This window comes from Vicugna pacos, chromosome 16 (assembly GCF_048564905.1).
Source record: "Vicugna pacos chromosome 16, VicPac4, whole genome shotgun sequence".
Taxonomy (NCBI): domain Eukaryota; kingdom Metazoa; phylum Chordata; class Mammalia; order Artiodactyla; family Camelidae; genus Vicugna; species Vicugna pacos.
Genome location: NC_133002.1, coordinates 33803797 through 33830962, shown reverse-complemented (window position 1 = coordinate 33830962; position 27166 = coordinate 33803797). Strand labels below are relative to the sequence as shown.

Sequence of the window (27166 nt, the reverse complement as noted above, 5' to 3'; positions counted from 1 at the left end):
CTGCCACCTTCCCCCCACCCACCAGGAGCGCAGCCGCCGCTGCCGCCGCCGCGTCCTCTCTGCTTTGCTGCCTCTGCCGCCGCAGCCCGGCCCAGAAGCGCAGAGCCGGGGGCACCGGCTCCGCAGCCTACCTCAACCTTCGGGCCGCGTGAGCTGCAGCCGGCATGGGGGGTCACTAACAGCGGGCACTCCTTCCCTCTGGCACCTCCCCCGGCCACTGGCCACTGGACCCTGGCCAGCGAGTCTCCAGCACCTCTGGCTCCCAGTCCGGCGCTGGCACGGCCCTCCGCTCTGCCCCTCCGGCTCTGAGCATCGTGTCCCCGCCCCCCCCGCCCGCGCCTGGGACACCTGGGTCCCCCGGCGGCCCCGAGGAGAGGGGCGGGGGGGGGCATGAAGCCGCTGGAGAAATTTCTGAAGAAGCAGACTTCGCAGCTGGCGGGACGAACGGTGGCGGGAGGTCCCGGCGGGGGTTCGGGGAGCTGCGGCGGGCCTGGAGGGGGTTGGGGACCTGGCGGGGGCGGCGGTCCAGCCGGGGGACCGCGGCCGCTGCAGCGGCGTCAGAGCGTGTCTCGCCTGCTGCTCCCAGCTTTCCTCCGGGAGCCCCCCGCCGAGCCGGGGCTGGAGCCGCCCTCTGAAGAGGACGGGGGAGAGCCGGCGGGGGTCGCGGAGGAGCTCGGCAGCGGGGGGCCCTGTTGGCTGCATCTAGAGGAGGTGCCGGGGCCCGGGCCGCTCGGGGGAGGGGGACCCCTGCGCTCCCCTTCCTCATACTCCTCAGACGAGCTGTCCCCGGGCGAGCCTCTGACTTCTCCACCCTGGGCCCCCCTGGGCGCCCCCGAGCGGCCGGAGCATCTTCTAAACCGGGTTCTGGAGCGGCTGGCCGGAGGGGCTACCAGGGACAGCGCCGCTTCAGGTAAGGAATCGGCCGGCTCATCCATCCTGGAGTAGGGGGGTGTCACCTGGTTCCTCTTCCTTGCCCTTGGACAGTGGGGGTGGCGCTATGCCGGAGCCTCGGTGTGGGGTTGAGTGGTCAGCTGAAGTGAGGCAGGGGCCTATGGGAGGAACAGACCCTTCTGTAGTGGAGAAGTGGCAACGCCACCTTCCTCCCTGTAGCAGCCTCATCCATGGCTGGGGAAGAAGCTGAACCCCTTTCTCTCCTTAAGCCACCCTTCCTCTCCCCTGGACATTTTATCCAGATCCTCACGGGGCCCTGATGTTGACTACCTCCTTCTGTGGCCCCAAATTAGGGCCTGACACACTAAGATGGAAGCTGCCCAGACCAGTCAGTGCAGGCCCCCTAGAGGTGGCCAAGCCCCCAAAGACCTTCCAAGAGTCCCTGATTCTGTTTAGAAGCCCCAGAGCAGAGGGCTGGCCCACTCAGTGGGACAGTACCAGACAGGCACAGAGCCCAAGTTGCCTTTTGGGCTTGGGCAAAGGGATGCATTGTCTTTAGCAGCTTGTGGGGAGGGAAGCCTTCTAACTGGGGGCTGACTCAGAAGGTACTGGTTGGGGGACAGGTGGCTGGGAAGACATCAGGGCCCTGCAGCATCCAGGGGGGTCTGAAACTCCGACTCCCGCCCTTCCGGCAACAGGCCTCAGCACACGGCCTCTTTAAAAAATAACCACACCCTGAGAGGCTTATTCCCTAAACAATGATGCTACTTCACCACTCCCCACTAGAACCCCTACTAAGGGGATTTTGAGGAAACTGAGGCCCCAGATTGCTGCTTAGTGGCTGAGGTAGAAGACCCGCGAATCTTTAGGGCTACCTCTCAGCATTTCATCAAGCCCAGCAGGTTCTGAGAACTGGGAGCCCCAGTTGAGGGCCTAAACACAGGGGTTTCATAGTTTGCTCTCAGACCTTTGCAGGAAGCCCTAATCCAGGTGTGTGGAATGGAGTTCCACTCCCCTAGATTTTTCTCGAGACTCAAGTCCTCTCCTTGGCTCAGGCTGTCATTGCCCTGGGGAGCTGACACCTTTTGGATTTAATTAGAAAAATATCAGACACATACAGCTCTCCTAACCATAACTTCCCGCCTACACCACACACCCTGTGTCTCTATGACACATTCCCTGGGGAGGCTGTACATTGGACTAGAGCCTGCCTTGGAAGAGACAGACAGACACCAAACTGGAGCCCCCATAGCAACATTTCTCCTACTCTGCCCCATGTTCCTCTTCCTTTGCTCTGTTTAGCTCTCCTGTGAAATAAAGAGTAGAAGGATGCGGGGCATCCCTAGTCCTTGTCTCCATCCCTGGAGCTGGGGGTCAGGGCTAGGGGGCTCTCAGACTCGCTTAAGGAACACAGCCTCTAGCTGAGCAGAGAGGGAAAGGGAGAAACTGTCTTTCCCTTCCACAGGGGTCTGGTGCCATGGGTGCTGCTCAGTCTCTCCTGGGGAAGGACTCCTGAACTGATTGTCACTGTATTATCCGGACTGGCACGCTGGAGCCCCAGAGTAACTGGTTCAGGGAACCCCAAATCAGTCCCAGAGTGAATGAGAATCAGCTGAACCTGCCACTCTGACATTCTCCAATATAACCAATGCTCTCAAGCCATCTCGATTCCTTCCCAGGGCATGTGGGAGGAGGGGACTTACAGCAGGTACCCTAAACTGGCCAAAGTCTCTCAAATGTCTGAGCAGCCGCATCTGACCACTGTACTCTGCTCTGACACTCTGCTTGCTTCAGGCCTATTGAGAAAAGAACAAAGACTCAGGAGTCTGGGTTCTCACTCCAGCTCCAGGCAAGTCCTTCCCAGCTCTGGGCTTTGGTTTCTCATTTGTGAAATTACATAGTTGAAGTTGAGGATCTTCTGTTGATTCTCCCGCTACACTTTCATGGCTAGAGTTGGAAGCCAGAGGGTGGTGACCCAAGGGCCAACAGAAGCCTTGGTTTTGTCCCGGGGCAGTGCTTGGGGACCTGGCCCTAACCTGTCCTGGTGAGAACACCTGGCTCCCTCCCCACACGCTACCTGTCTGTGTGTGCCAGGCTGCCCTGCCCCACCCCAGGGCTGGCTACAAGTCAGGGCGACCTTGTACCTGGCTGACTGGCTGAGCCAGGCCTAGGTGGGGGTGTGGAGAGGGAAAGGGTGGTGTGAGCAGCCACTCCCCTCCGCCCTTCCACCATTAACTCTTCAATTCCTGGGTATCCAGAGGACACAGGGTTTCTATTTAAAGACTTTAGGATCAAAGAGATGACAGTAGCTCCCTCTCCGTTTTAATGGGGCTGGTTCTCACCTGTCTATTTGGAACTCAAAGCTGTTAGCTAGGGCGTGGGGAGGGGAAGACAGACACACAAGCACACAACACTGACCCTAACCTCTGTGCTTGGAAGTTCTCTTTGTCTAGAGACCCTTCTTTGGGCTACCTCTTTTATTTTCCGGGCAGATCTCAAGCTTAGTATATTATCTGACCAGCTTCCCACACACACTGGAGACCAGTGGGCGTGGCCATCGAAGGGCGCCCCCTCCTTCCCTCCAGCTGCCTTGGCAGCTGCCAACCCCACCCCCGCAGCGGCTGCCCTGAACCTTCATGTGTGTGTGTGCGTGTGTGTATATGTGCACATGTGCAGAGCATGACGGGGCAGGTGGCTGGGGCTCCAGCCTGGCTAAAGAGAATTTGCCCTTGGAAGCAAGAAAAGGGGGTGGTGAGTGTCCCATGGGGTCCTGGAAGTGCTCTCCTGACATCAGTGGTGACAATTGATCTCTACAGATATCCTGCTGGATGACATCGTTCTCACCCATTCTCTCTTCCTCCCTACGGAGAAATTTCTGCAGGAGCTACACCAGTAATATCCTTTTGTGGAGCTTGCAAAAGGGGAGGTTGGGAGGGAGCCACTCCCCCAACTCCACATGTGATGTGAGGGTCCAGGCTCTTCCCTAGAAAACACACTGGGTTCCATTCCAGGTTTTCCACTCAGCAACTGCGTGACTTGGGGCAGGTCACCTAACCTCCTGGAGCCTCAGTTTCCTCTTCTGTAAAATGGGGATAAATAGCACCTGCCCTCCCTCCCTATGGGGCTGCCGTGGAGACCATTCTGATAGCACTTGTGGGAGTGTTTTGGAGACTGCAGAGCCCTGTACCAGTGTAAGGTGTTATTATTCTATTAAGAGTGCCTCTCTCCCCACTGAATTATTGCTCTAAACATCTGGTTGCCCAGCAAGTTATTACAGGGTCTGATGTAAACATCAGGTCACGGCCACCCTGTGGTAGGGTCTACTAGAGACAAGTCGCTGGCTGGGCTATTCATAGGGTCTCATGGAAGCATAGGGCCTCTCGCTGAGTTATTCTAGGACCAAACTGTGAATGTCAGGCCAGTGAGAAGAATATCATAGCCTCTCTTCGAAATACCAGGCCTTACACTAACGTATGGTTAGGTTGTGGTCAGCACCACTGGCCTTTATCAGCCTGCTGTGGGCTGATCCGAGGTTGGGTGGGACCAGGTAGCTTCTAGTGAATTTCCTCAAGTGAAATTCAAACAAACAGGAGCCGGATGTGGCCAAGTGAGTGCCATCCCTACTCTCGGGCATGGGAGGATCTTGGCTCCAACGACCTTTGGATCTCCTTTCTCCCTGGCCCAAACCTAGAGAATTTTGAAGGGTGGCCTTGCCTCCCTTTGACTCCTGTATCCCTTCCCAGTCTCCTCAGGTCTGCCTGCCCAGGGTTTTTTCTTAACTTAGGGGTCAGCTTTGTTTGGGCAGGAGGCATGGAGGGCCCTGAGGGGCTGGGCCGGAAGCAGGCCTGTCTAGCCATGCTCCTTCATTTCTTGGACACCTACCAGGGGCTGCTACAGGAGGAAGAGGGGGCCGGCCGCATCATCAAGGTGGGCCTGGGATGAGAAGGTGGGTGAGCAGGCTGTCTGCTCTGGAAGGGGGCCCCTTGGAAGGAGCCATACTTCTCAAGCTGGGTACCTGGAAGGAAAAGATGCCAGCCGGCCTTAGCTTATATGGTTCTTCTATGCTTGAAGGCATGGAGACCCTGCCTTGCCTTTGCAGAGCCTCATGCCTTGGATGAGACACACGCCCTCACCTTCTCTCTTCTTCTCTCCGCAGGGTCTGTACCTGCTGATTATGAAGGATGAGTCCCTTTACCAGGACCTCCGAGAGGACACACTGAGGCTGCACCAGCTTGTGGAAACAGTGGAGCTAAAGTGAGGGGCATGGGCTGGGGGAGGGGACAGGAAAGAAGTCCCCCTTGCTCCTCTTACAGGGCTGGGTGCCTCTGGGTGCCTCTGGAGTTTTGGCTCCAAGATGGTTTTATTTTCCCTTTCTCTTACTGGAGAAGTAGCACAAAGTACTGTCTCCAGTCATTTTGGGGGGTCCATTCTCCCATCCATTTATTTGTCAATCTAATGGGGGTACTGATAAATATTTAACAAGCAGCACGTCAGGAAAAAGAGCCCTGATTTGTAGCTTTTGCTGATTCCCATGATGTAAATTCTCTCACCACAGTTGATTTCAAGCTACCAACATGACGTCACTGAATGTGAAGTTGGGAAGAGATGTGCAGTAGCAGGCCACTGCATAGTTATTTTCACCATATAAATCCAATAGACGTAGAGCGGGGAGGGTATAGCTCAGCGGCAGAGTGCACGCTTTGCATGCACCAGGTCCTGGTTTTGGTCCCCAGTATCTCCAGTAAACAAATAAATAATTAAGTAAATAAGCCTAATTACCACCCCCAACACACACACACAAATCCAATAGAATGTAAATAACCTGAAAAGCATGGATAATAGCAAAATGTAGTAAAACAATTAGGAAACTACTTTTGGGGTAATAATTTGGCTATAAATTTATAAAACACATATATGTTTATATATAATTATACATGTGTAAGTTTATATATATGTATACATAATATATATATGTAATATTTTAGTGCATGTGTTTAAAACCAGTTGGCAAAATTCCCCCAAAATGAACAATCTGCTCTCATGAGCCAATGTGAGCCAGCTTCAGGACACCACTGCACCCATCCCTCCATCTTTTCAGCCCTTTCAGTTTCTCTTGACTCCCTCCCACCGTCACACCCCTCATTTAGGCCTCATAATTCCTTCCCTGGACTATCGCCACAGCCTCCTACCCAGGGCTTCAGCTTACGGTCTTCTGTAACTTTCTCTTCCTTCTTATGCTGACACCAGAGAGATCTCAAACTTGACAACCTTGTGCTTCCATTCCAGAAACATCCACAGCACCCCCTTTGCTTATGAGAAAGAGTTGCAACATCCCAGCCCTTCTCTTTCTGCCTCTGCTGATCCTTCCCATCTCACCTCCCACATCCCCCTTCCCCCATGAAACTCCCTCTACACCCCACCATTCCCTGAAGTCCTGTGGGTCCCACCTTCCTGCTGTCATTTATATGGTCCCCCCCCAGAGTGCCCTCCTCCCACGCCCTGCTCTTCCTGTTGTCCTTCAAAGAGGTCAAATGCCATCTTCTCAGTGAAAGCTTCCCAGATCCACCTTTTAGCAGTACCTGTCCCTCCCCCATACCAACATAACTCTCCTTGTACCTTTATTACATCACCACACACCTCCTGCCTTGGTTAGAAGTAGCTGTCTGCACATCTGTCTCCCTCCCAGACTGTGAAGTTCTTGCCGGCAAAATTCAGCAGTTGATGACCTACACCTACCATGTGCCAGGCAGTGTGCTAGGCCTGGAGGATGAAAAAAAAATTCAGTAAGAACTAATCCCAGCCCTCAAAAGCTCTCAATCTTGTAGAAGAGATAAGACAGGAACATAAACAAATATTAGTCCAATATCCCTATACCAGTTGAGACAAAAAGGTGACCTTTCCTGGTGGGTGGAGTGGGTAGAGAAGAATTCATGGCAGAGGTGGCATTTGACCTGGGTCACTCAGACAGTTGTCCCAAACTGGCCACTGTCCTCTTTTCTGACCCCCTTTACCACTCTCTGAACCTGATGCCGGTGCATCCTTGACCCAATTCTGATATCCCTCCTTGATATTGTCTGCCTGGCCCTCAATATGCCGGGTGGGGCATCCTCATGCCCAGCTGTGTCCATGCCAGGATCCCAGAGGAGAGCCAGCCACCCAGCAAGCAGGTGAAGCCACTCTTCCGCCACTTCCGTCGGATAGACTCCTGCCTGCAGACCCGCGTGGCCTTCCGGGGTTCCGATGAGAGTGAGTGTGAAGAGGAGGAGAGGCAGGCTTCCTGAGTGGCTCAGGGGGACCTGTGGGGTCTCTGGGACTGGGGTACCCTCCATGGAGACTCCCTGGGTCATAGAACCAGTCCTTTTCACAGCATGTTTTTCAGAGGCCAACCAGTTGAAGGATGGGGTGGGGTGGGGAACAGGGGTACCCTGGAGGGAACTGTGCCAATATTGCCATTCTATCCTCTGATGCAAAGCCACCTTCCGGTCTCTATCCAGTCTTCTGCCGGGTCTACATGCCTGACCACTCTTATGTGACCATACGCAGCCGCCTCTCAGCATCTGTGCAGGACATTCTGGGCTCTGTGACAGAGAAATTGCAGTATTCAGAGGAGCCTGCAGGGCGCGAGGATTCCCTCATCCTGGTAGCTGTGGCCTCCTCAGGAGGTGAGGGTCAGAAAGAGCTGGGCTGGGGGGCCACAAGAAGAGAAACGCCAAGCCCAGTACTCTGGGGCAAAGGTAAATACTGAATTCTAGGCCCTGGCTACTCAAAGTGTGTCCTGGGACCAGCCCCAGGAGCATCACCTGGGAGCTTACTACAAACGCAGTATCTCAGACCCCACTGCAGACCTGCTGAATCAGAATGTGCATTTTAGCAAGGCCCCCAGGTGATTCCTATGCACAGGGATGTTGGGGAAGCACTGGTCCAGGACACTTGGATGCTGATCTGGGTGCCTGCCTCTTATTCACCTTGGGATCTGCTCCTTTAACCTCCTCCAGCGTCTAAGGGTGCTACGTTTTTGAGGCTAAAGACACAGGGTGGGCCATCCTGATAGGAAAGCAAAAAGCCTGCAATATAGTCATAGCCTTATTTTCCTCTAAGGAAAAAATCTCTGCTTTCCCAGTGCAACAAGGATGACAGGAGAGAAGAGTTGTAAACACTGTTGGTAAGGGGTGTATATATAGTGCAGTGGCAGAGCACATGCTTAGCATGGCACGAGGTCCTGGGTTCGATCCCCAGTACATCCATTAAGAAAAAATGTTGGGAGCAAAATGGAGGTTATAAATGTAAAAGTAATTGTTTTGGAAAATGTCAGATAAATATGGCATAAACTGGTGATAATATGAATCCCATTAGTCTAGAATGCGTCTGGACGGGACAGCAGCAGTGGCTGGGGTGTGTGAGGGTGCGGCTGGTGGGGCTGAGGCAGAGCAGCTTGTTCTCCTGCAGAGAAGGTCCTTCTCCAGCCAACCGAAGACTGTGTCTTCACCACGCTGGGCATCAACAGCCACCTGTTCGCCTGCACCCGAGACAGCTATGAGGCCCTGGTAAGAACACCTTCCCAAGGCCATGGCTAGGAGCAAAGGCTGAGAGGGGCTGGGAGCAGAAACTCACAAGCTCAGAGTGGAGCCCAGCCCCTGTGCCCTTGCCTGCCACCAGGTGCCTCTCCCGGAGGAGATTCAGGTCTCCCCTGGAGACACAGAGATCCACCGAGGGGAGCCTGAGGACGTTGCCAACCACCTTACGGCCTTCCACTGGGAGCTGTTCCGCTGTGTGCACGAGGTAGGGATGGAGGCTGGAGCTGGGCTGAGGGCCTGGAGGGAGGCAGCGTCTGGGCTGAACTTCCTGGTGAAGACGCTCTCTTGCTACATGCCCTGGGGCAATGAACCGCCAGAACTTCTCTAATCCTTTGTCCCTTTATCTGGGAAAAAAAAAAAAAAAAAGCAAAGAGAGAGCTCCCCATCCTCCACTTCACAGGAGTTTGGTTCAGGGCCCAGGTGCTGCTTACCTCAAACCTGACCCCGTGGTTAGTATTTGTAAAATATTCGTTATTAAATAAAAGAAGGCAGCGACAATAATGTCGATCAGATGGTTCAAGCGCCTGACACCTGGTAAGTGTTCAGTAGACAGTAGAGTATTATTAATGTTGGTTGTTTTTTCCCCCCATCTCTGTTGCATCCTGTCCTGTCCCCGTTTTTTCTATTTTCCACCCGTCCCGACCCCGCCCTCCTGCCTTTCCCGGCTGGCCGCCTCTCACTGCCATCTTCCCACCCACACCCCCCACGCCCTGGCGGCCCCTCCGCCGCCGCCGTGGGTGCAGCTGGAATTCGTGGACTACGTGTTCCACGGGGAGCGCGGCCGCCGGGAGACGGCCAACCTGGAGCTGCTGCTGCAGCGCTGCAGCGAGGTCACGCACTGGGTGGCCACCGAGGTGCTGCTCTGCGAGGCCCCGGGCAAGCGCGCGCAGCTGCTCAAGAAGTTCATCAAGATCGCGGCCATGTGAGTGCGGCGGGCTGCGCAGCGGGGAGGCCGCGGCCACCGGACCGCCCACTGACCCCGCCTCCCGCCCCTGCAGCTGCAAGCAGAACCAGGACCTGCTGTCCTTCTACGCCGTGGTCATGGGGCTGGACAACGCCGCGGTCAGTCGCCTGAGGCTCACCTGGGAGGTGATGAGACTTATTCCCTTTCCGCTCCTCCCACCTGTGCGGGCCCACCTCGGGGATCTTGGCCTCCAGCCTCAGCCTTGACACTCTGGGCTCCCCCTAGAGCGGCCTCCTGGACCGCTGCTCGCCTCTAGGGCTTTGTGCCAGTTGGAGGGAGGCGCCCTCTTCTGGCAGAGACAGCCCCAGGGCACACAGCAAGGCTAAGGGACCCCGTCCATATGGAGATTCATGAAGAGCTGGATTCTGTGCCTGTGGAGGAGGGAGAGGAGCAGGCAGCCCAGGCCAGGTCGCATACTTGGTTCTTGGATTTCAGCCAGCACCCAGGGAGGCACCTTTGTACGGGCACTTGTATCAGCAGAAGCCTCCATTTCCCCAGAATAACTCGTCCCTCTGGGCCACTTCAAGTCCCCCAGACCTAGCCAAGGGCTGGCTCTACTTCCCCACCTGCCTGCTTCCCAGCTGGCTGCAAGGCACTCAGGCCCTTTCCCCCTCCAACCCATGGGGATTAGTCAGGAGATCCCATGAAACCAAAGGAGCTCCCCCCCTGATGTCCCTTCTCCTTCCTTCACACTGCAGAAGCTGCCAGGGAAATTCAAGAACTTGTTCCGCAAATTTGAGAACCTGACAGTGAGTGGGTTTGGCTCTTTTAACTGCCCCTGGACTGGCACCCCAGAGACTGTTCCCATAAACCTCAAGGCTCCCTTTCAAAGTTTTTAGTGCCTGGGACCCTCCCTGTCTCCCTCCCCAACATGCTGGAAGGGGAGAATGGGGAGATTGCTACTTTGTTATCCTTGGAGGGGAGGGGAGAGCAATCAAGCCCCTGCCCAGCGCACCCCCCGCTACATGTCCAATTACACACCTATCTGATCTAGGTGTATCTAGGGCAGTGGGATGAGGGAGGGAGTGGGGGATGACTTTGGGGTACACTGAGCCTATCTGTCCCTTTGTCCCTCTTTTGCTGAACACTAGGACCCCTGCAGGAACCACAAAAGTTACCGAGAAGTGATCTCCAAGATGAAGCCCCCTGTGATTCCTTTCGTGCCTCTGATCCTCAAAGGTGAGTCACTTCCAAGCTGTGTTCTTCTCTCCACACTCTCCGTGCCCCATTCTGACCCTCAATCCCTGCTCAACTCAGCTCTGCATACACCCACCTAGAAAGAAGCTCCCTCCACACGTGTGGAGTGTGGTCTGGGGGAGGGGAACCTCCTCTCTTATCCACCTGCTTCTCTCCCGCCCCTAGACCTGACTTTCCTGCACGAGGGGAGTAAGACCCTTGTAGATGGTTTGGTGAACATTGAGAAGCTGGTGAGTGACACTGCCAACCCCAGTCCTGTGAGTGGGGGCTGGCATCCTCTCCCTCTTCTGGCACCCCCTGAAAGATAGCAGCATTTCTCTTGGCACCCAGCTTGCCTGACAAACTCCTGAGTGTCTCCCCAGTGGTGTCTCTGTGGCAACCTGCTCACAGGTGGCAAAGCATCAGCTCAGGGTGGGGGACAACTCGACCTCCCCCTCACCTGGCACCCCGTTACACTCCAGAGTTGGGGACTAGGGGGAGTAGAAAAAAGTTGGGGGTTGAGGGAGGGGGAGGGGGCAGAAGAGCAGCGAGCACCTTTTTATGCCCTTTTCGAGGCTCATGCCTTGTCATCCCCCAGCATTCAGTGGCGGAGAAGGTGAGGACAGTCCGCAAATACCGGAGCCGGCCCCTCTGTGAGTACCCAGGGTTCTGAGAGCGTTACAGGTAGAGCTTTGACTGAATAGGAGGGTTCCTGGGAGAACTCCCCACTCGAATGTTTATTTCCTTAAACTTGTTTCTCCATTCTCTCCTTGGCCTCCCCAGGGGCCCTCCTGCATCCCAGTCTGCATCCCTCTCCTCTGGCTGGTATGTGTGTAGAGGAAGAAGGGAGGCTGGTCCCCTGACCGCCTCTCTCTCCTCACACCCCTAGGCCTTGAAATGGAGGCGTCCCCCCATCACCTGCAGACCAAGGCCTATGTGCGCCAGTTCCAGGTCATTGACAACCAGAACCTCCTCTTCGAGCTTTCCTACAAGCTGGAGGCCAATAGTCAGTGAGCACAGAGGCTCTGGTCGGCCCCTCACCAGGGTCCTCGGGCACCTGGTACTCAAGCACTTTGCACGACGTCCCAAGCCACATCTGACATCTTCCCCTGGGAGCAACTTCCTGCCCCCAAGGGAAAGAGTCGGGTGGACTTACTCCTGGACTCATAAGCCTGTTCATCCTGCTGAAGTACTCTCCCCCTTGCTCCTTCAAACCAAGCCACCCTGCTGGTTCTGCCCTCCCTGGGGAAAGGGGCCACAGAGCTCCTTCCTCTGGCCCCTCCCAGCGAGATCTATTCTGGAGATGCAGCTCCCAGCCAACCTCCTCTTCCCAAGCAGGCCGGAGAGCTGCCCACCCTCCCATCTTGCAGAGCGGAATTGTGGGAGGGATTGGCAGCCTTCCTGTCCACCACCTCCCCAGCTTCTCCCTAGTCTGGGATGGGACCCCTAGATGGATTCCTGAATATCACATGCCCTTGTGCGTGCGTGCGTGCGTGCGTGAGTGTGCCCCCTTTTGAAGAGCAGGAAGGTATCTGGTCATTGAGGGAAGGTGTTGTGTGTGTGCTGGGGAGGGGGGTCCTTCTGTTTGGTGCTACCCTTGTCTACTCTGGTCCTGGGATAGTACGGGGTGCTTTCCCTACCCCCACCACTCCCTGCCCACCACCTCTGCTGCCCTACACACCCAGACGTGTGGACGAAGCTGCTCATGAGGGCAAGGAGCAGCAGCGGGAAGGAAGCCCTTCCAAGTCCCCCACTCAGGCCTCCCAGAGCTCCCTGGGTGGGCTCCGATGAGAGGAAAGATGCTCAGGGAAACACAGGACGAAGCTGCCCACAGGACCCTCCCTCTGCATTGCAGTGGGGTGAGGTGTGGTATGATCAGGAGTTCCGGGTGCCTGCTGCCCAGACTCCTGCTTTTAGGGTGTCTCACTACTAAGAAGGGAGTTGTCTTCTCCCTTCTGGCTCTTCTGTGGGATACCAACACACAGTCTCCATCTTTTCCCTGTCTTGACTCCCCTTTGGTCCTTCCCATCAGAGCTGGGGTGGACCCCTGTACCCGGGCAAGCAGCTCCAAAAAGTGGGGGAGGGAATGGCAGAGACTGGAAAGGCAAAACTGGACTCTGGTGATGCCTGTTACGTCTCGGTCTCCCCTCCGTCTCCCATCACAGGCCTCCAGGACTGAGGGGCGCGGGGCTCCTGGCAGCTACGGGGTGAGATTTCCTTGTATAGCCTCACCCTCCTTTCTGGCACCACCTCTTCCCCTTCTGAAGAGGCAGCAGCTGCTGCCGCCAAAGCAGCTGCTGCTCCTGCTCTGAGGGTGTATATATTTTTTACCAAAAGCTCTGAAATTGTACACTTATTTTTTAAAACCCAAAGAGGGAAAGAGCCTTGTATCATATGTAAACAGTGTATCATAGGTTATGTTGTACAGTCCCTTTTATACAGCGGTCCCTCGTGTTCCAGCCGCAGAAAATGTCGGCGGATTCCCCGCCCCCAGCCCATCCACAGGCGCTGTGTCCCACCCCTGCCACCCCTTAAAGACGATGACCGTGCTCCCTCCGGCTCCCTGCCTCCTTCCTGCTACTGCTGATGGCCCTCCTCTCCCTGCAGCCGCCCTTCCTCCTGACCCCTCTTGCACTCCAGCCCTCACCACCCTCCGCACCCTGGGGCCCACTGGGCCAGTCTTGGCTGCTGCCCGCCCCTCCCTTGACGCCTGCCCAGCTGCCTCCCAGGGGCCTCCCGGACCCTTCCCATGCCCCACAGCTTTAACAGAGTGAACTGTGTGTACTGTACAGGCGCGCTTGCCATGGCAGAGCCTCCTGGTGGAGTAAAAGCCCATAAAGTCTATGAATCCACCTGCCTGCTGTTCTCCATTCTGTTTCTTTGAGGCTGAGGCAGGGCCAAGCAAGGGGAGAGGGAACCAGGGCTCTCAGGGCTCCAGGCTGCTTCAGGAGGGTTATTCCGGAGTGACTTTGAAACTGTGGGTGAGAGGAAAAGGTGCTAGCCTCATAAGACATGCCACCTGATGCCTGGAACTTGGAAGGGTGAGTGTCCTAGTTCTTCCATGTTCCAGGTGCCATAGATATGTGATCTTGTTTAATTCTAACCCTGGAAGGTCGGAAGGCGGAAGTCAGGCAGTCCCAGCACAATGTCCAAGATTCAGGGTGAGCAAGGAGGCAGGATGGGGCCCCTAACCCAGATCTGTCCACTGAAAAAGGCATGCATGTTCACGAGGCACTACCCAGACAGCATGTACTCTGCACACCAGTATCTACCAGTTATACTAAGATGTGGGGCATCTAGAGCCTAAGCTCCAGGAGACACTGTATATTCCAGCAGGTACACATGAGCCCTTGACCTTTGCTTGTCCTGCATCTGTTATTCTCTCAGTCTTCTGCATCTCAGAAAATGGTCCTCTCATCCACTCAAGTTTTCCAGGTGAGAATCTAGGACTCACCTTTCATACCGCTTTCTCTCATCCCTCACTCATCTCATCGGCCTGCCCGTCGGCTACAATTCTAGCACATATCCCAATTGGTGCATTTCTCTAAGACCTCTCTATTACCACCCACTCCAAAACACTTTCATGTCTTCCCTGGACAACTGCACTAGCCTCCTATCTGGGCTCTCAGCTTCCTCTCTCCAACCCACCCCTAACCCCACCAGTGGGTTCCCTACACTACAGCTGGCGTGCTCCTTTACAAACCTAAATCAGAGAGAGGGATGATGCTAAGTATCAGTGAGGATGTGGAGCAACTGGAACTTTTATACATTGCTGGTGGGAGTGTAAATTGGTACAACCAGTTTGGAAAGTTGTTTGGTCATATCTACTAGAACTTAACGTACACTGAACCTGTGACCTAGCATTTCCTCTCCTAGGTGTATAGCTAAGAGAAATCAGTGCTTATGTCCACCAAAAGACAGGTACAATGGTGATCCTAACAGTTTAATTCATGATTTAAAAATTGGAAAAAACCATTTAACAGGTGAATGGACAAATCCATTGTGGTATATTCTTATGATGGAATATGACATAACAATAAAAAAGGAACAAACAGCTATTACTTGCCTAAATGAATCTCACAGACATAATATTGAGTAAAAGAAGCCAGACACATAGACTACACACTGTATAATTCTGTTTAGAGAAGTTCAAAAACAGGTAAAATTATGGGGATAGAAATAAAAATAGTGGTTACTTATGGGGTGGAACAGAGTATTGACTAGAAAGGGACATGAAGAAGCTCTCTGTGGTGATAGAAATGTTCTGTATCTTGACCTGGGCATGACTATACATGTGTGTGTGTTTTCACTGAATTGTGATATTTATTCATTTCACTGTAATGTCACATCTCAGCTAAAACAATTCCGATCATAACACTCCTCTGTTTTTGATAACACTTAGATTAAAAATCAAAATCCTCCCTCTCCTTGTTTATCTATTTTATATATAGTAGTTTGGATCTACGAATCCCAAACTCCTCATTTATCCCTCTCTCCACTTTCCCCTTTGGTAATCATAAGTTTGTTTTCTAGGTCTGTGACTCTGTTTCTGCTTTGTATATATTCAACATATAAGTGATACCATATGATATTTGTCTTTCTCTGTCTGACTTACTTCACTTAGTAAGATAATGTCTAGGTCCATCCATGTTCCTGCAAATGACATTATTTCTTTTTTATGGTTGAGTAGTATTCCATTGTATATATATACCACAATTTCTTTACCCAATCATCTGTCCTACTGTACACACAGGGAACTATATTCAATATCTTATGGTAATTATAATGAAAAAACATATGAAAAAGGATATTTATATATGTATAACTGAATCACTATGCTGTACACCAGAAACTAACAACATTGTATATCAATATTGTGAAAAGAAAAAATTCTTTAAAAGGCTGGAAAAAAAAGTCCTTCCTCTCTGACCTCACCTCCTCTTCCTCCTCTCCCTTGTCCTACTCCAACCATGCTGACTGCTTTACTGTTCCTAAAATACATAACACTCATTTATGTTTCAGAGATTTTACCTTTGCTCTTCCCTGAGCCTCTCCTGACTATTCCTATCCTCCCCTCCACCCCCACTCTCTATCCCCTCAGCCTCCTGTATTTTCCTCAATACCCTCATCACTCCCTGACATCATCTATACTTCTCTGTGTTTTTGTTCTGTGCTTACTCCTCACCTACCAAAGTGAGCTCCTTGTTCACTCATCAGAACCTGGAATAGTACTTCGCACAAAGGAGACACTCAATACATATTTGCCGAATGAATCAATGAGGTTGTTTGAAATAGGAGCTGTAAGAGGGGGACAAGACACAAGGTGATGAGTGCTCTAGGAATTAAGCCAAGGAGATTCACTACTAGTCTGGGGCTGGGGGTGGGGGATAATGAGAGAAAGCTTCTTGGAAGAGATGTCCCAGGTCCTGAAGTAGGCAAACGGTTTGCTGACCAAAGCGTGGAAGTAGGAAGTCAGGGATGAGGCACTGGGAGGCATTGCTGGGCTCTGAGAGCTGCCTATCATGACACAAGAAGTGGTCAAAGGGCTCTGTGGGCTGTGTGGGGAGAGGATGAGCTTGCTCAGGAACATTGCACTCTCTAGACTGGTCTGGCAGTGAACAAAAGGGTGAAAATAATTTGGAGTAGTCAGAAGACCAGCATACTAAGATGCCCTCTTTTTTTTTTTGACTTGTCGGTTCTTTGGAATTTTTATTTTCTTAAATAGATTTTTGTTTCCTTGAGCATAAAGAATCCCTGTCCTTTCCTTATCTCTGTTCAAATTCTCACCATTTGAGTTTTTTTTTAAGAACAAGAAGCTGCCCACCAATTTTCTCCTCTCTCGAAGGTTCTGTCTTTTCCCTTCTCAACTTTTTTTTAATTGAAGTATAGTTAATTTACAATGTTGTGTTAGTTTCAGGTGTAATAAAATGCCCTCTTGAACATGGTGTAGGCAGTGAAGAATTTAAGCAGTGCCCTTTGAATCCACTAGGTGTCACCACCAAGATTCTGTTCTCACCAAGCTTGGTAGGAAGGAGGCCTAGAGGAGGGGGAGAGGAGGTGGGGGCTCATATAGAGTATTTCTGGGGGATGTCTTGACTCTCTCAGAAAGTCTATCCCCAGGCATGAGAAATTTGACCAGAACAACCCGTATCTTTCATTCTCTGCCTCTCTACTGGCTTCGTCCCATTAAGCATTTAAACCCTCTCAACGTTTCATTTTGTTTTTTTTTAAATTGGCTTCATTTTTAAAAACACTTTCCTTGATCTGCTGTAGTTACTGTCCCCTATGACTTCCAGTGCCAGGCCAACCAAACTTTTTTTTTCCAAACTGAAAAACACTTTTTTTTCTTTTTTAACTTTACTCATTTATTTTAATAGGGGTACTGGGTATTGAACCCAGCAGCTCAATGCATGCTAGGCAGGCACTCTACCGCTGAGCTATACTCTCCCCAACCCAAGCTTCTTGAAAGGGTGGGCTCCACATCCTCATGTTCCATTCATTCCTTTTTTTATTTTGTCTTGTTTCCCCAACTTTTCATCATAAAAGATTTAAAACCCAGAAAAGTTGAAAGATTAATGCAATGAATACTCTTAAATATTTCTAGACTCTAACATTTTGCTAAATTTGCTTTTATTCTGTCTCTACACACACATACACATACTTTCTCTTTTGCCACACTACTTGAAAATAAGTTGCAAATATTAATACGGGGGGTAGGTATAGCTCAGTGGTAGAGCATATGCTTAGCGTGAACGAAGTCTTGAGTTCAATCCCCAGCACCTCCATTAAAACATAAATAAATTAAAAATTTTAAACATGTTAATATCATTTCACTCCTAAAAACCTCAGCAGGAATCAGCTAAGAATAAGGACGTTCCCCCACATGTCCACCACACCATTATCACACCCAAGAAAATCAACAGTAGTTCTAGGATATCAGCTAATATTCAGCTTGTATTTAACTTTGCCCGGTTGTCTCAAAAAATGTCTTTAAGAAAACTTTAAAAAAATTCATGATCTAATCAACACCCATGCATTGCATTTGGCTGTTATATCTTGTTAGCCTTTTTTAATCTAGGACAGCTTCTTTTCTTTTCTTTTATGACATTGACTTTTCAAAGTCTAGGGCAGGTGTCTTGTAAGTTCTTGACTTGTCTGATTGTCTCCCCTTGCTCTTGTTTACCTGCACCTTCATTCCCTCTACAGAGTGTAAGCTATTTGTTCTGTCTAGAGCAGCAGAGTCCAAAACAAATATAACGTGAGCTGAATACGTAATTAAACTTTTCTAGTAGTCACATTAAAGAAGTAAGAAAAAACAGGCAAATTAATTTTAAGAATCTATTTTATTGAACCCAAAATATCCAAAATTATATCATTTCAACATGTAATCGATATAAAAATATTAATGAGATAGTTTACATTTTTGAGGGAGGTATGAAGTCTTTGAAATCTGGTGTGCATATTATCCTTACAGAATATGTCAGTTCAGACTGGTCACATTTTAATTCATCAATAGCTATAAATGACTAATGGCTCCTAGGTTGGACAGTATAGTTCTGGTGGTTTCTGGAGCTTAAGTGTCCTAGGGAAGAATACTTTGCAGGTGATGCTGTTAATAGCGTTACCCGGGAGGTGAATAAGGTCAGGTTGGCCCATAATAGTGATGGCTGAGTTTGGCTCTGTGGTTAAGGAGGGCCTGCCAGATTTCTCCATTAAAAAGACTTTTCTTTTATTTTTTTTTCCTTTTTGTAGTTTGTACATGGTGATTTTTGCAGCTGGCAAATATCTTGTGTATCCCAACCATTCACTCCTGTTAAAAAGTTATTTTTAAATGTGTTGTGAAATATTTCAATCATACAAAAAGTTTAAAAACTAATGAACACCCGTGTCTCCACCACTCAGCTTAAGAAATGAACCCTTACCCTACAGCTGAGGCCCCTGGTACTCGCCCCTCCCTTTCTCCCCAGAGGCAACCACTTTCCTGGGTGTGGTATCATTTCCATGTGTTTCTCTAAACTCTCATTACATGGTATACATCTCAAAATAATATAGTGTTTTGATTTTGGAGGGTAGCAGTTTTATTGAGATGTAATTCACATCCACTGTTTAAAGTGTATAATTAATGGCTTTTAGTATATCCATAGACTTGTGCAACTATCAGCACAATTTTGGAACATTTTCATCACTCCAAAAAGAAACTCTCTGTACCAGAATGTTCATAACACCATAATTTGCAATAGTTAAAAAGTGGAAATGACTCAATGTCCATCAACTGATGAATGGAGAAACGGAAATGTGCTACATTCATACAGTGGTGTGTTATTTGACCAGACAAAGGAATGAAATAATAATACATGCTACAACATGGATGAACCTTGAAAATATTATGTTAAGTGAAAGAACCCAGACACAAAAGGTCACGTATTGTTTGATTCCATGTATATGATATGTTCAGCACAGGCAAGTCCATAGAGACAGAGCGTAGATTAGTGGTTGCCAGGGCTGGGAGAAGGGCAGAAGCGGGAGAGACTGCTAATACGTGGAGCTTCTTTTTGGGGTGATGGAAATGTTCTGGAATTAGATGGTAGTGATGGTTGCACAACATCGTGAATATAAAACCCACTCAACTATACACTTTAGCGTGGTTAAAATGGTTCCATATTATGTGAACCTTATTTGCTTGACTTGTAGACACATCACTCCAATCTCTGTCTCCATCTTCACATGGTGGTCTCCCCTGTATGTGGCTCTGAATCCTCTTCTGTTCTTAGGACACCAGACATTGGATGTAGGGCCCACCCTAGCCCAGGATGACTTCATCTTAATCTAGCATGGCCTCAATTTAACTAATTCCTTCTGCAAAGAGCTTATTTCCAAACAAGGTCAAATTCTGAGGTTCCAGATAAACGTGAATTGCTGGGTCTGGGGTGCCATTCATCAACCTACAACAAGCTCCCTTGCCCATTTAAAAACTGGGTTGGTGAGGGAGGGTGTAGCTCAGTGGTAGAGTGCCCTAGCATGCATGAGGTCCTGGGTTCAATCCCCAGTACCTCCATTAAAAAAATAAATAAATTTAATTACCTCCTGCCACAAAACAAAAGACAAAAATAAAATAAAAATTGAGTTGTCATTTTCATATTTGCATGATTTTAAACTCTATGTAAATACCGTTCTACCAGAGGTAGTGTTCAGCAACTTCGCCCCTCAACATCATGCTTGTGAGAATCTCCCAGGTCAATATGTGTAACTCTAGTTTGGTTTTGTTGCTGTATGTTTCCTTTTCATTCTTCGAACAAGGGCATCTGGCTTCTGCCCTCATTACTCACTGAAACGGTTCTTGTCAAGGCCACTGACTCCCATGTTACCAAGTCCAAGGGAAACTTATCTTACTGTTCTTCTCTCTGGCATTTGATATTTCTGATCTTCCTTCCTTCCTAACCACTCATTGCGACTTCCGGACCCTACACTCTCAAGATTTCCCTCTGTCCTCTCTTTCTAAGTCTCCTTTGCTGGCTTTCTCCCTTAGTTTAGTCCTTGCACATGGACTCCCTTGGCTCTGTACTGAGCCTTCTTCTCTTCCTGCTATACTCTGGGCTTAGATTTCATCAGTAGATTTCTGTTTGGGGATCTGCTGCTGCATAACAAACTTTCAAATTTGGTGGCTTAAAACAGCAACCATTTTGTAACTTCTCATGATCCTCTGGGTTAATGGGGGCTCAACTGGGCAGTTCTGCTGTCTTACTTGGAGTATCTCATGTGGCTGTGGTCAGAAGGTGACTGAAGCTGGGATGTTCAAGACGGCTGCCCACTCATCTTAAACTTGGCGGAAACAGCTGGAAGGCTGGGATGGCTGGACCTCTCTCCATGTCAAGGTCTCCCCTCCAGATGGTCTCTATAACAGAATAGCGGATTTCTTACATGGGAGCTTAGGGGGTCCCAAAAGCACAAGAGTGGAGGCTTCTAGGTCTTCTTAAGGCTTAGTTCTGGACCTAGTACAGCGTCCTTCCTGCTGCATTAAAGGGAGTTACAGGCCAGCCCAGATTCAATGAATATGAGGAGTCCTGGGTCATTGGGGGCTGTCTTTAAAGGCCAGTTACCACAGTTTGTGAGTCCAGCCCCTTCTCTTCCTCCTTGACTCTCTCCAGCTAAGTCTTGGCATCACCTACACACAGGAGTTCAAGCCAGAAACTTGGGAATCATCTTTGGCTCCTCCCTCTCTCCAGCCCTCACATTCCACTTCTTAAACATCTCTCGAAAGACTTCTTGCCATTTCTATTGCTGATAATGTCATAATGATCATGGCGAAGATTAATGAGTGCTTTCCACCTGTGTACACAGTTCAGATGCATTCCATTTAGTCTTATTTCCATTTGGCAGGTGAGAAGCCTGAGGCTGGTAGAGGTTGAGTAGCTTGTCTGAAGTCTCACCCTACTTAGGAGTGGGGAGAACTAAGACTTGGGGCATTGGGCTCTGCAGACAGGAAGCCCTGCCTCCAAGGTCTTTGTGTCCAGCATGCCATTCAGAGCAGGCATCAAGCATCTCTCACTTAGATGCCCCCAGCAGCCTCCCAAGCAGCATTCCTGCCTGTAATCTGGCCCCTTCTAATACATCCTCCATGCTGCAGTCAGAGCGATCTTTCTAGAAGGCAAAGTGGGTCATGGCACTTCTTGGCTTAAACTTTCTAATGGCTTTCCTCTTGCCTTTGAGATAACATCTAGTTTTTCAAAATAGATAATAAAGTCCTTCACAAATTGGCCCATGACAACTTGACAAGGTAGCCTGGGGCAGTGGTTCTCCATGGGGGCATTTTGGAAATTTGTGGAAGCTTTTTTTGTTTATCATAATGATAAGGCTGTGCTATTGGCATTTGGTGGGCAGGGGTCAAGGATGCTAGATTTTGGCATTGCAAGGGACTGTTCCATACAACCAGAAATTATCCACGTGACTTTCAGTGTCCCACTGAACATTCTATGTGAAAAATCTATTATCATCTGAGCTGAGAATTTATCTCCATTAACCTTATGCCCAAGGGAAGAGGGGACAGATTTAGCTCTAATGCACCCTTACCATGAGGATGCAGACCTTTGGGGCCCCATCTTTATGAAGGAGGATCTCCTGTCAAACTCCCCTGTTTAGGAGGTCCTGGGGTGTTTTGTTTTCCCACAAGAGAGTGATGAAAGCTCAAGTTCACCTAGTTAGGCAAGTGTCCTTGGAGCAAAAGCCTGTCTCACTGTTCCACTTACCTCTCTCTGCATCCCCTGCCTTCACTTACTTTGTTTTGCCCTGAAAATTGCTTACTTTTTCATCAAAGCATCTACGAGTAAGAAACATATTTTATCTAAGATTTTTAGTTGTTAAGGGGAAGGTCTCCAAGGTACTTAGCCTGCCATATTGTCAGAGCAGGAAAATACAAATATAAAATATTTTTGCACAGGCGGGAAGGTATAGCTTAGCATGCACGAGGTCCTGCATTCAATCCCCTGTACCTCCATTAAAAAAAAAACCCAAAAAAGAAAAAACAAAACAAAAAATATTTTTGCACATATTTAATACAATCTGTTTTTTCTAGGACTATAACTACTCTGCTGTTCTATGTTGTTCAGAACTTTAACAAGAGTTGTTTGCCATTTGGGAAAATCATATCATGAATGACAACGCTACCCAATACAACACCCTTAGGTCAGTCTGCATTTGTCCCTGTCACAGTCTTAGTGATTCTAAGTATGAGTGCGAGCATGTGACTGCTTCACTGTACATCCTCCAGTGTAGTCATGCCTGAACATTGACAGATTGAAACGCCTTCCTCTTATTTGTCTTTTTTAATAGTCAGGGCATTATATTGACTTTCTGAAATCATGTTTTTGTTTTGGGGTGTTTTTTTTTTGTTAATTTCATCTGTTAATTTCACTTCAGGATAGTAGAATTGAGTTATATTTGTTATAACAAAGGGATGGGGTCTGGTAGGGTGCAGGATCACAGACTCCGGAGATAGTTCTGCTACTTTGTAGGCATGTGACTTTGGGCAAGATGGTTAACTTTCCTGTTTCTTCACCTGTGAAATGGGCATAATAACACTGCCTCTGAAAGTTATTGTGAGGATAAATGAGTTATGACATGTGATATTATAACAGACCCTGGCACATGGTAAGTATTAATAAATGTCAGATGTTATGATTAGGTCTTCGATCGAATTTCTTACCTCTCCCCTAAGTTCTCGCTCTAACTATATCCAAATGCTTCCAGTTTTGGGGCTGTGGCCATGATTCTTCTTGGTTTGTGCACATTCTCTCTCTGCCCCAGAATGCTTTTCCCTCCCCTCTGCTCCTGGCCAATTCCTACTTACCCATTAGGTCTCACTTAGGTATTACTTTTTTTATGAAGCCAACACCTATCTCCCCAGGTCTAGGTGAGATGTTTCTGTTCTGCACCCCAGGGGCTGTGCTTATCATGGAGTGATGTTATAGAGAATGGGAGGTTTACCTTAGCTACGGTGGGCAGTGAGGAGGGGACATTCGAGCTAAAGCCTGAGAAATGAGGAAGAAGCAGAGTAGAACCAATACAAAGGCCTTGAGGAACCACTTGGTGCACTGCAGCACTGGAAAGCAGGTCTGCTGAATAGACATTTCTCCAGTGAAGACATACAGATGGCCAACAGGCACTTGAAAAATGCTCAGTTCTGCTAATTATCCGAGAAATGCAAATCAAAGCTACAATGAGATACTACCTCACACCAGTCAGAATGGCCATCAAAAGTCCACAAATGATAAATGCTGGAGAGGGTGTGGAGAAAAGCAACACTCCTACACTGTTGGGGGGAATGTAATTTGGTGCAGCCATTATAGAAAACAGTACAGAGATTCCTTAAAAAACTAAAAATAGAGTTACCATATGATCCAGCAATCCCACTCCTAGGCATGTATCTGGGGAAAACTAATTCAAAAAGATACAGGCACTGTAATGTTCATAGCAGCACTACTGACAACAACCAAAATATGAGAGCAACCTTAATATCCGTCAGTAGGTGAATGGTGTATATATATATAATGGAATGCTAGTCAGCCATAAAAAAGAATGAAATAATGCCATGTGTAGCAACACGGATGGACCTGGAGATCATCGTACTAAGTGAAGTAAGTCAGAGGAGAAAGACAAATATCATATGATATCACTTATATGTGGAATCTTAAAAAATGATACAAGTGAACTTATTTACAAAACAGAAAGTGACTCATAGACAGGAAACAAACTTATGCTTACCAAAGGGGAAGGGAAAGGGAGGAATAAATTAGGAGTTTGGGATTAGCAGATACAAACTACTATATATAAAATAGATAAACAACAAGGTCCTACTGTATAGCACAGGCAGCTATATTCAATAGCTTGTAACAACCTATAGTGAAAAAGAATATGAAAAAGAATGTATGTAACTGTATATAGATATATATAACTATATCACTATGCTGTACATTAGAAACTAACACAACATTGTGAATCAACTATATTTCAATTAAAAATAAAGAAAGAAAGTGAGTCTACATAGTGAGCAGTGAGCAAGGAGGGGACTGAATGGAGATGAGGTTGAAGAGCTGGGAGTTTATATCTACCATGTCTCTGGCCCAATCGCCATCATCCCACCTTCAGGCATACAGGTACATACCTGAAAATCTTTTATCTTTGCATCTATGGATCCCTATGCCCGGAATGTGTTCCCTGCCTTCTCTGACTAGTGATAAAATCCTACTCATCCTTCAAGGCCAGATTCAAAACCATTTACAAAACCTTCTCCCATTCTTTAGCAGGAAGTAATCACTCCCTTGTCTGATGTCCCACAGCCCATATATCCCCAAGACACTAATCACATGCTGACTTGTATCTCAGCCAGGTGTTTACATGCCAATCTGCCCACCACCCAGTGAATTCCCTGAAGGCAGATGCTCTGTCTTAGTCACCTCCATAGCCATTTTCTCATGCCTACCCCAGTGCCTGGCCCACAACAGGTACTCAATGAATGTTGTGATATCTACTTGACTAGTGGGTGGTGCCCAGCACTTCTAATGGCAGATAAGAAGGAAAACAAAAATAATAACAACTTATGGTTTATCACATGCTTTCCTATTCATTACCTCATTTGAGCCTTCCAACAACCCTATGAAACAGTTGGGACAGGTACTGTTAGACCCGTTTTACAGATGGAGTAGCTGAGGCCCAAGGGCATGCAGTTAGTAAGTAATGAGAACTAAGTCCCAATTCCCCCTTACTTCGGATTCAGCTTTTAAAAATGATGATGGAGAGACACAAAGAACATTCTGAGGATATAAGGCAATGGGGTTGACTGCACTAGAAAAGCACTTTTGTAGGTGGACTAGGGAGAGATCCTTAGACAGCTGGGACGGAGTTAACAGCAGCCCCACAAGGAAAGGCACAGGATTCCTTTCTGGGCCCCAAGCAGCTAGAAGAGTCCGCAGCACCATCCCCCATCCCTGGCCAGAGGAAAAGGAGACGGATGTTCACGAGTCTGCGGGTCGGGCGGCTAAGATGACGTTAACAATGACTTGTTAGCAGAGCTTGCTTCTCTGTCACCATGACAACTGGAGCTTGACTACTGAGACCTTGCAAGGTTGACTGGGGCAGGTTCTTCGTTACCTCGAAATTAGGAAAGGATATTTATGGTGTGTGCGTGTGCGTGTGGCTGTGTGTGTGCGTGCGCGCGCACGCGGAATAAAGATGAAAAGAGTCAAGACTTTAACTCAGTGATTCTCCACCTCAGCAATGTTAGAACCACCTGAATAACTTTAAAAGTTCCAATGCCTAGCCGTACCCAAGACCAATTAAATTAGAATCTCTGGGGGTGGAAATCAGGTATCTTTATTCAGGTCTTCCCAGGTGATTCCAACTGCAGCCAAAGTTGCAAACTCCGCTTTTGGCTGGCAAGAAATTCTTGCGACCTTCCCAAGATGGCGGCCACCAGACCGCTTCCGCCTTTACGTGCGCCGGCAGGGGGCGGGCTTTCTAGGGACGCATGCGTGTAGCGTCTCTTCGCTTTCTGCTCCCTCCTTCTTTTTCCCCCTCCTCCATTTTGTTCGCGGACGCTGGGGACGGTGGGAGCAGATCCATTTCCGGGTTGGCAAAAGGGGCGGCGGCGGCGAGAAAGGGAGCTTGCCGGGGGGCGAGCAGGACGGGACGAAGCCGGAGCGGAGGTGGCGGAGGATTCGCTCCCGGAGCCGCTGCGGCCAGGTCGGAAAGACGCCGGGGAGGCTGGTCCGTCGCTGAGATGACCTGCGGACCGAATGGGAGGGAGAGCCGGGGATGGGGGGATTGGGGCGGGGCTTGGGAGAGGGGGGCATTGGAGGAGGGGCCTGTGGAAGAGAGGGGTCCTGGGGGCGGGGCCTGACGGGAGGGGGCTGGGGGCTGTGTCTGAATAACCTACAGAAGAGGGGGCGTGGGGAATCTTAAGTAGGGAGGAGTGGTCGGGAATTGGTGTGGGGCGAGGGCTGACTGTGAAATGGGGAGGAAGGTTACTGAGAGAAAATAAGGGATCCTCAAGGATTGGGTAAGGTGAGTAAGGCGGCACTCTGAGTGAGGAGCGAGGTAGCCGTGCGCAAAAACGGGGGTGGGGAGGGAGGACCTGTTGGGAACAGGTAATTAACAGGAAGCTTTGGATGAGGACGGCACTGTGACATTTTGGGGATTGATGAGTGAAAACCAATGGTTGAATAGATAACTGCGGAAATTGCTCACGCTGGAGGGAATCTTCAGAGCGTTAGTTGAGAAGAAATCAGAACTGAGTTAAAGGTTGTATTGAGAGATGTTGAAGTTCGCTTGGGAGCAACCTGCCTTTGAGGGTTCAGATTGGAGTGGTGTGACGTGAGGGAAGACGGAAATCTTTAAAGTGTTTAACGTGAGCAGTGTGTGTTGTTGAGTTTACTGATCAGGAAGGAAGAGTCTTTAAAGATAACACTGGGGTAAGGAGCTGGAAGAAGCTGGTGTGTACTGGAATTCATATTTTTCAAAGGAATTTGAATGATCTGTTACGGCTTTGGGCCCCCCAGGATCCACCTTTTTTTTCAGGCTGTTGTTTTTGCCTTACATTTCAGTTTCTGAACGACTTAACTGCATGTTTTTGGTGACTTTTTTCTTCTTTTACAAACCAGAAGATAATTTCAGGAAATAGGAATTGTTCTGGCCCACCTATGGATTTAGTAAGTGACTTTGAGGCAAATCATTAAACTGTCTCATTTTTCCCCCTTAGAAATGCAGGTATGATCCCTCTCTGCCTCTCAAAGATTGTGTTAACCAAGTGGGATCATTAAAGTGGATGCAAAGAAGTGATCTTGAAAACAAGATTGAGATACTGATATTTACAAGACACCTCCTCTCAGTTTCTTCCTCTCAACTTTGCGCATTTTTTTTTTCCGCCAGGGAAGAGTTGGTTTTGGTTTGATACAGGTCAATTTTTAAACTTTGCTCAATGTCAACTTTTAGTAGCCAAAAATTTAATATTATTGTGTTACATTGTATTGGCTGCCATCAAGACAGAGATGGGGAAGTTAGAAATGGGAAT

General features: G+C 49.1%; 2 protein-coding genes and 1 long non-coding RNA gene across 6 annotated transcripts in view; 2 read left to right on the top strand and 1 right to left on the bottom strand.

Moving 5' to 3' along the window:
* Positions 1-13803, top strand: RAPGEFL1 (Rap guanine nucleotide exchange factor like 1). Of its 3 annotated transcripts, none has more exons than XM_072938754.1 (15): positions 1-910; positions 3708-3786; positions 4683-4818; positions 5048-5145; positions 7025-7137; positions 7386-7625; positions 8338-8435; positions 8548-8670; positions 9209-9387; positions 9464-9554; positions 10128-10178; positions 10521-10608; positions 10792-10884; positions 11204-11258; positions 11495-13803. In XM_072938754.1, the coding sequence occupies exons 1-15, from the start codon at positions 391-393 to the stop codon at positions 11499-11501; spliced, it is 1971 nt and encodes a 656-aa protein (XP_072794855.1). In that variant the 5' UTR covers positions 1-390; the 3' UTR covers positions 11502-13803. The 3 variants fall into 3 exon arrangements, with proteins under 3 accessions (XP_072794855.1, XP_072794853.1, XP_072794854.1); XM_072938752.1 differs by having other exon boundaries at positions 3-910; positions 10792-10856; XM_072938753.1 differs by having other exon boundaries at positions 4-910; positions 7386-7553; positions 10792-10856.
* Positions 13804-25448: 11645 nt separating this feature from the next.
* On the bottom strand, positions 25449-26804 carry LOC140686097 (uncharacterized). Its single transcript, XR_012059598.1, has 2 exons — positions 26344-26804; positions 25449-25881 (listed from the first exon to the last, which is right to left on the bottom strand). It is a non-coding gene; the product is annotated as an uncharacterized lncRNA (long non-coding RNA).
* Positions 25519-27166, top strand: part of WIPF2 (WAS/WASL interacting protein family member 2) — a 40313-nt gene continuing 38665 nt past the window's right edge. Inside the window, exon 1 of one of the 2 annotated variants that reach the window (XM_072938749.1) lies at positions 25519-25839. The gene's annotated coding sequence lies outside the window, so the exon portion shown is untranslated. Of the gene's footprint in view, positions 25840-26030; positions 26161-27166 lie in introns of those variants that run through there. The other variant, XM_072938750.1, reaches the window with a different exon arrangement.

Excerpts from the sequence above, each read along its gene's own strand:
- RAPGEFL1 (XM_072938752.1), top strand. The coding sequence starts at position 391 with ATGAAGCCGCTGGAGAAATTTCTGAAGAAGCAGACTTCGCAGCTGGCG. Across the intron at positions 8,671-9,208 it reads TGTTCCGCTGTGTGCACGAG|CTGGAATTCGTGGACTACGT; the intron begins GTAGGGATGGAG and ends CCGTGGGTGCAG. Across the intron at positions 10,179-10,520 it reads GCAAATTTGAGAACCTGACA|GACCCCTGCAGGAACCACAA; the intron begins GTGAGTGGGTTT and ends GCTGAACACTAG.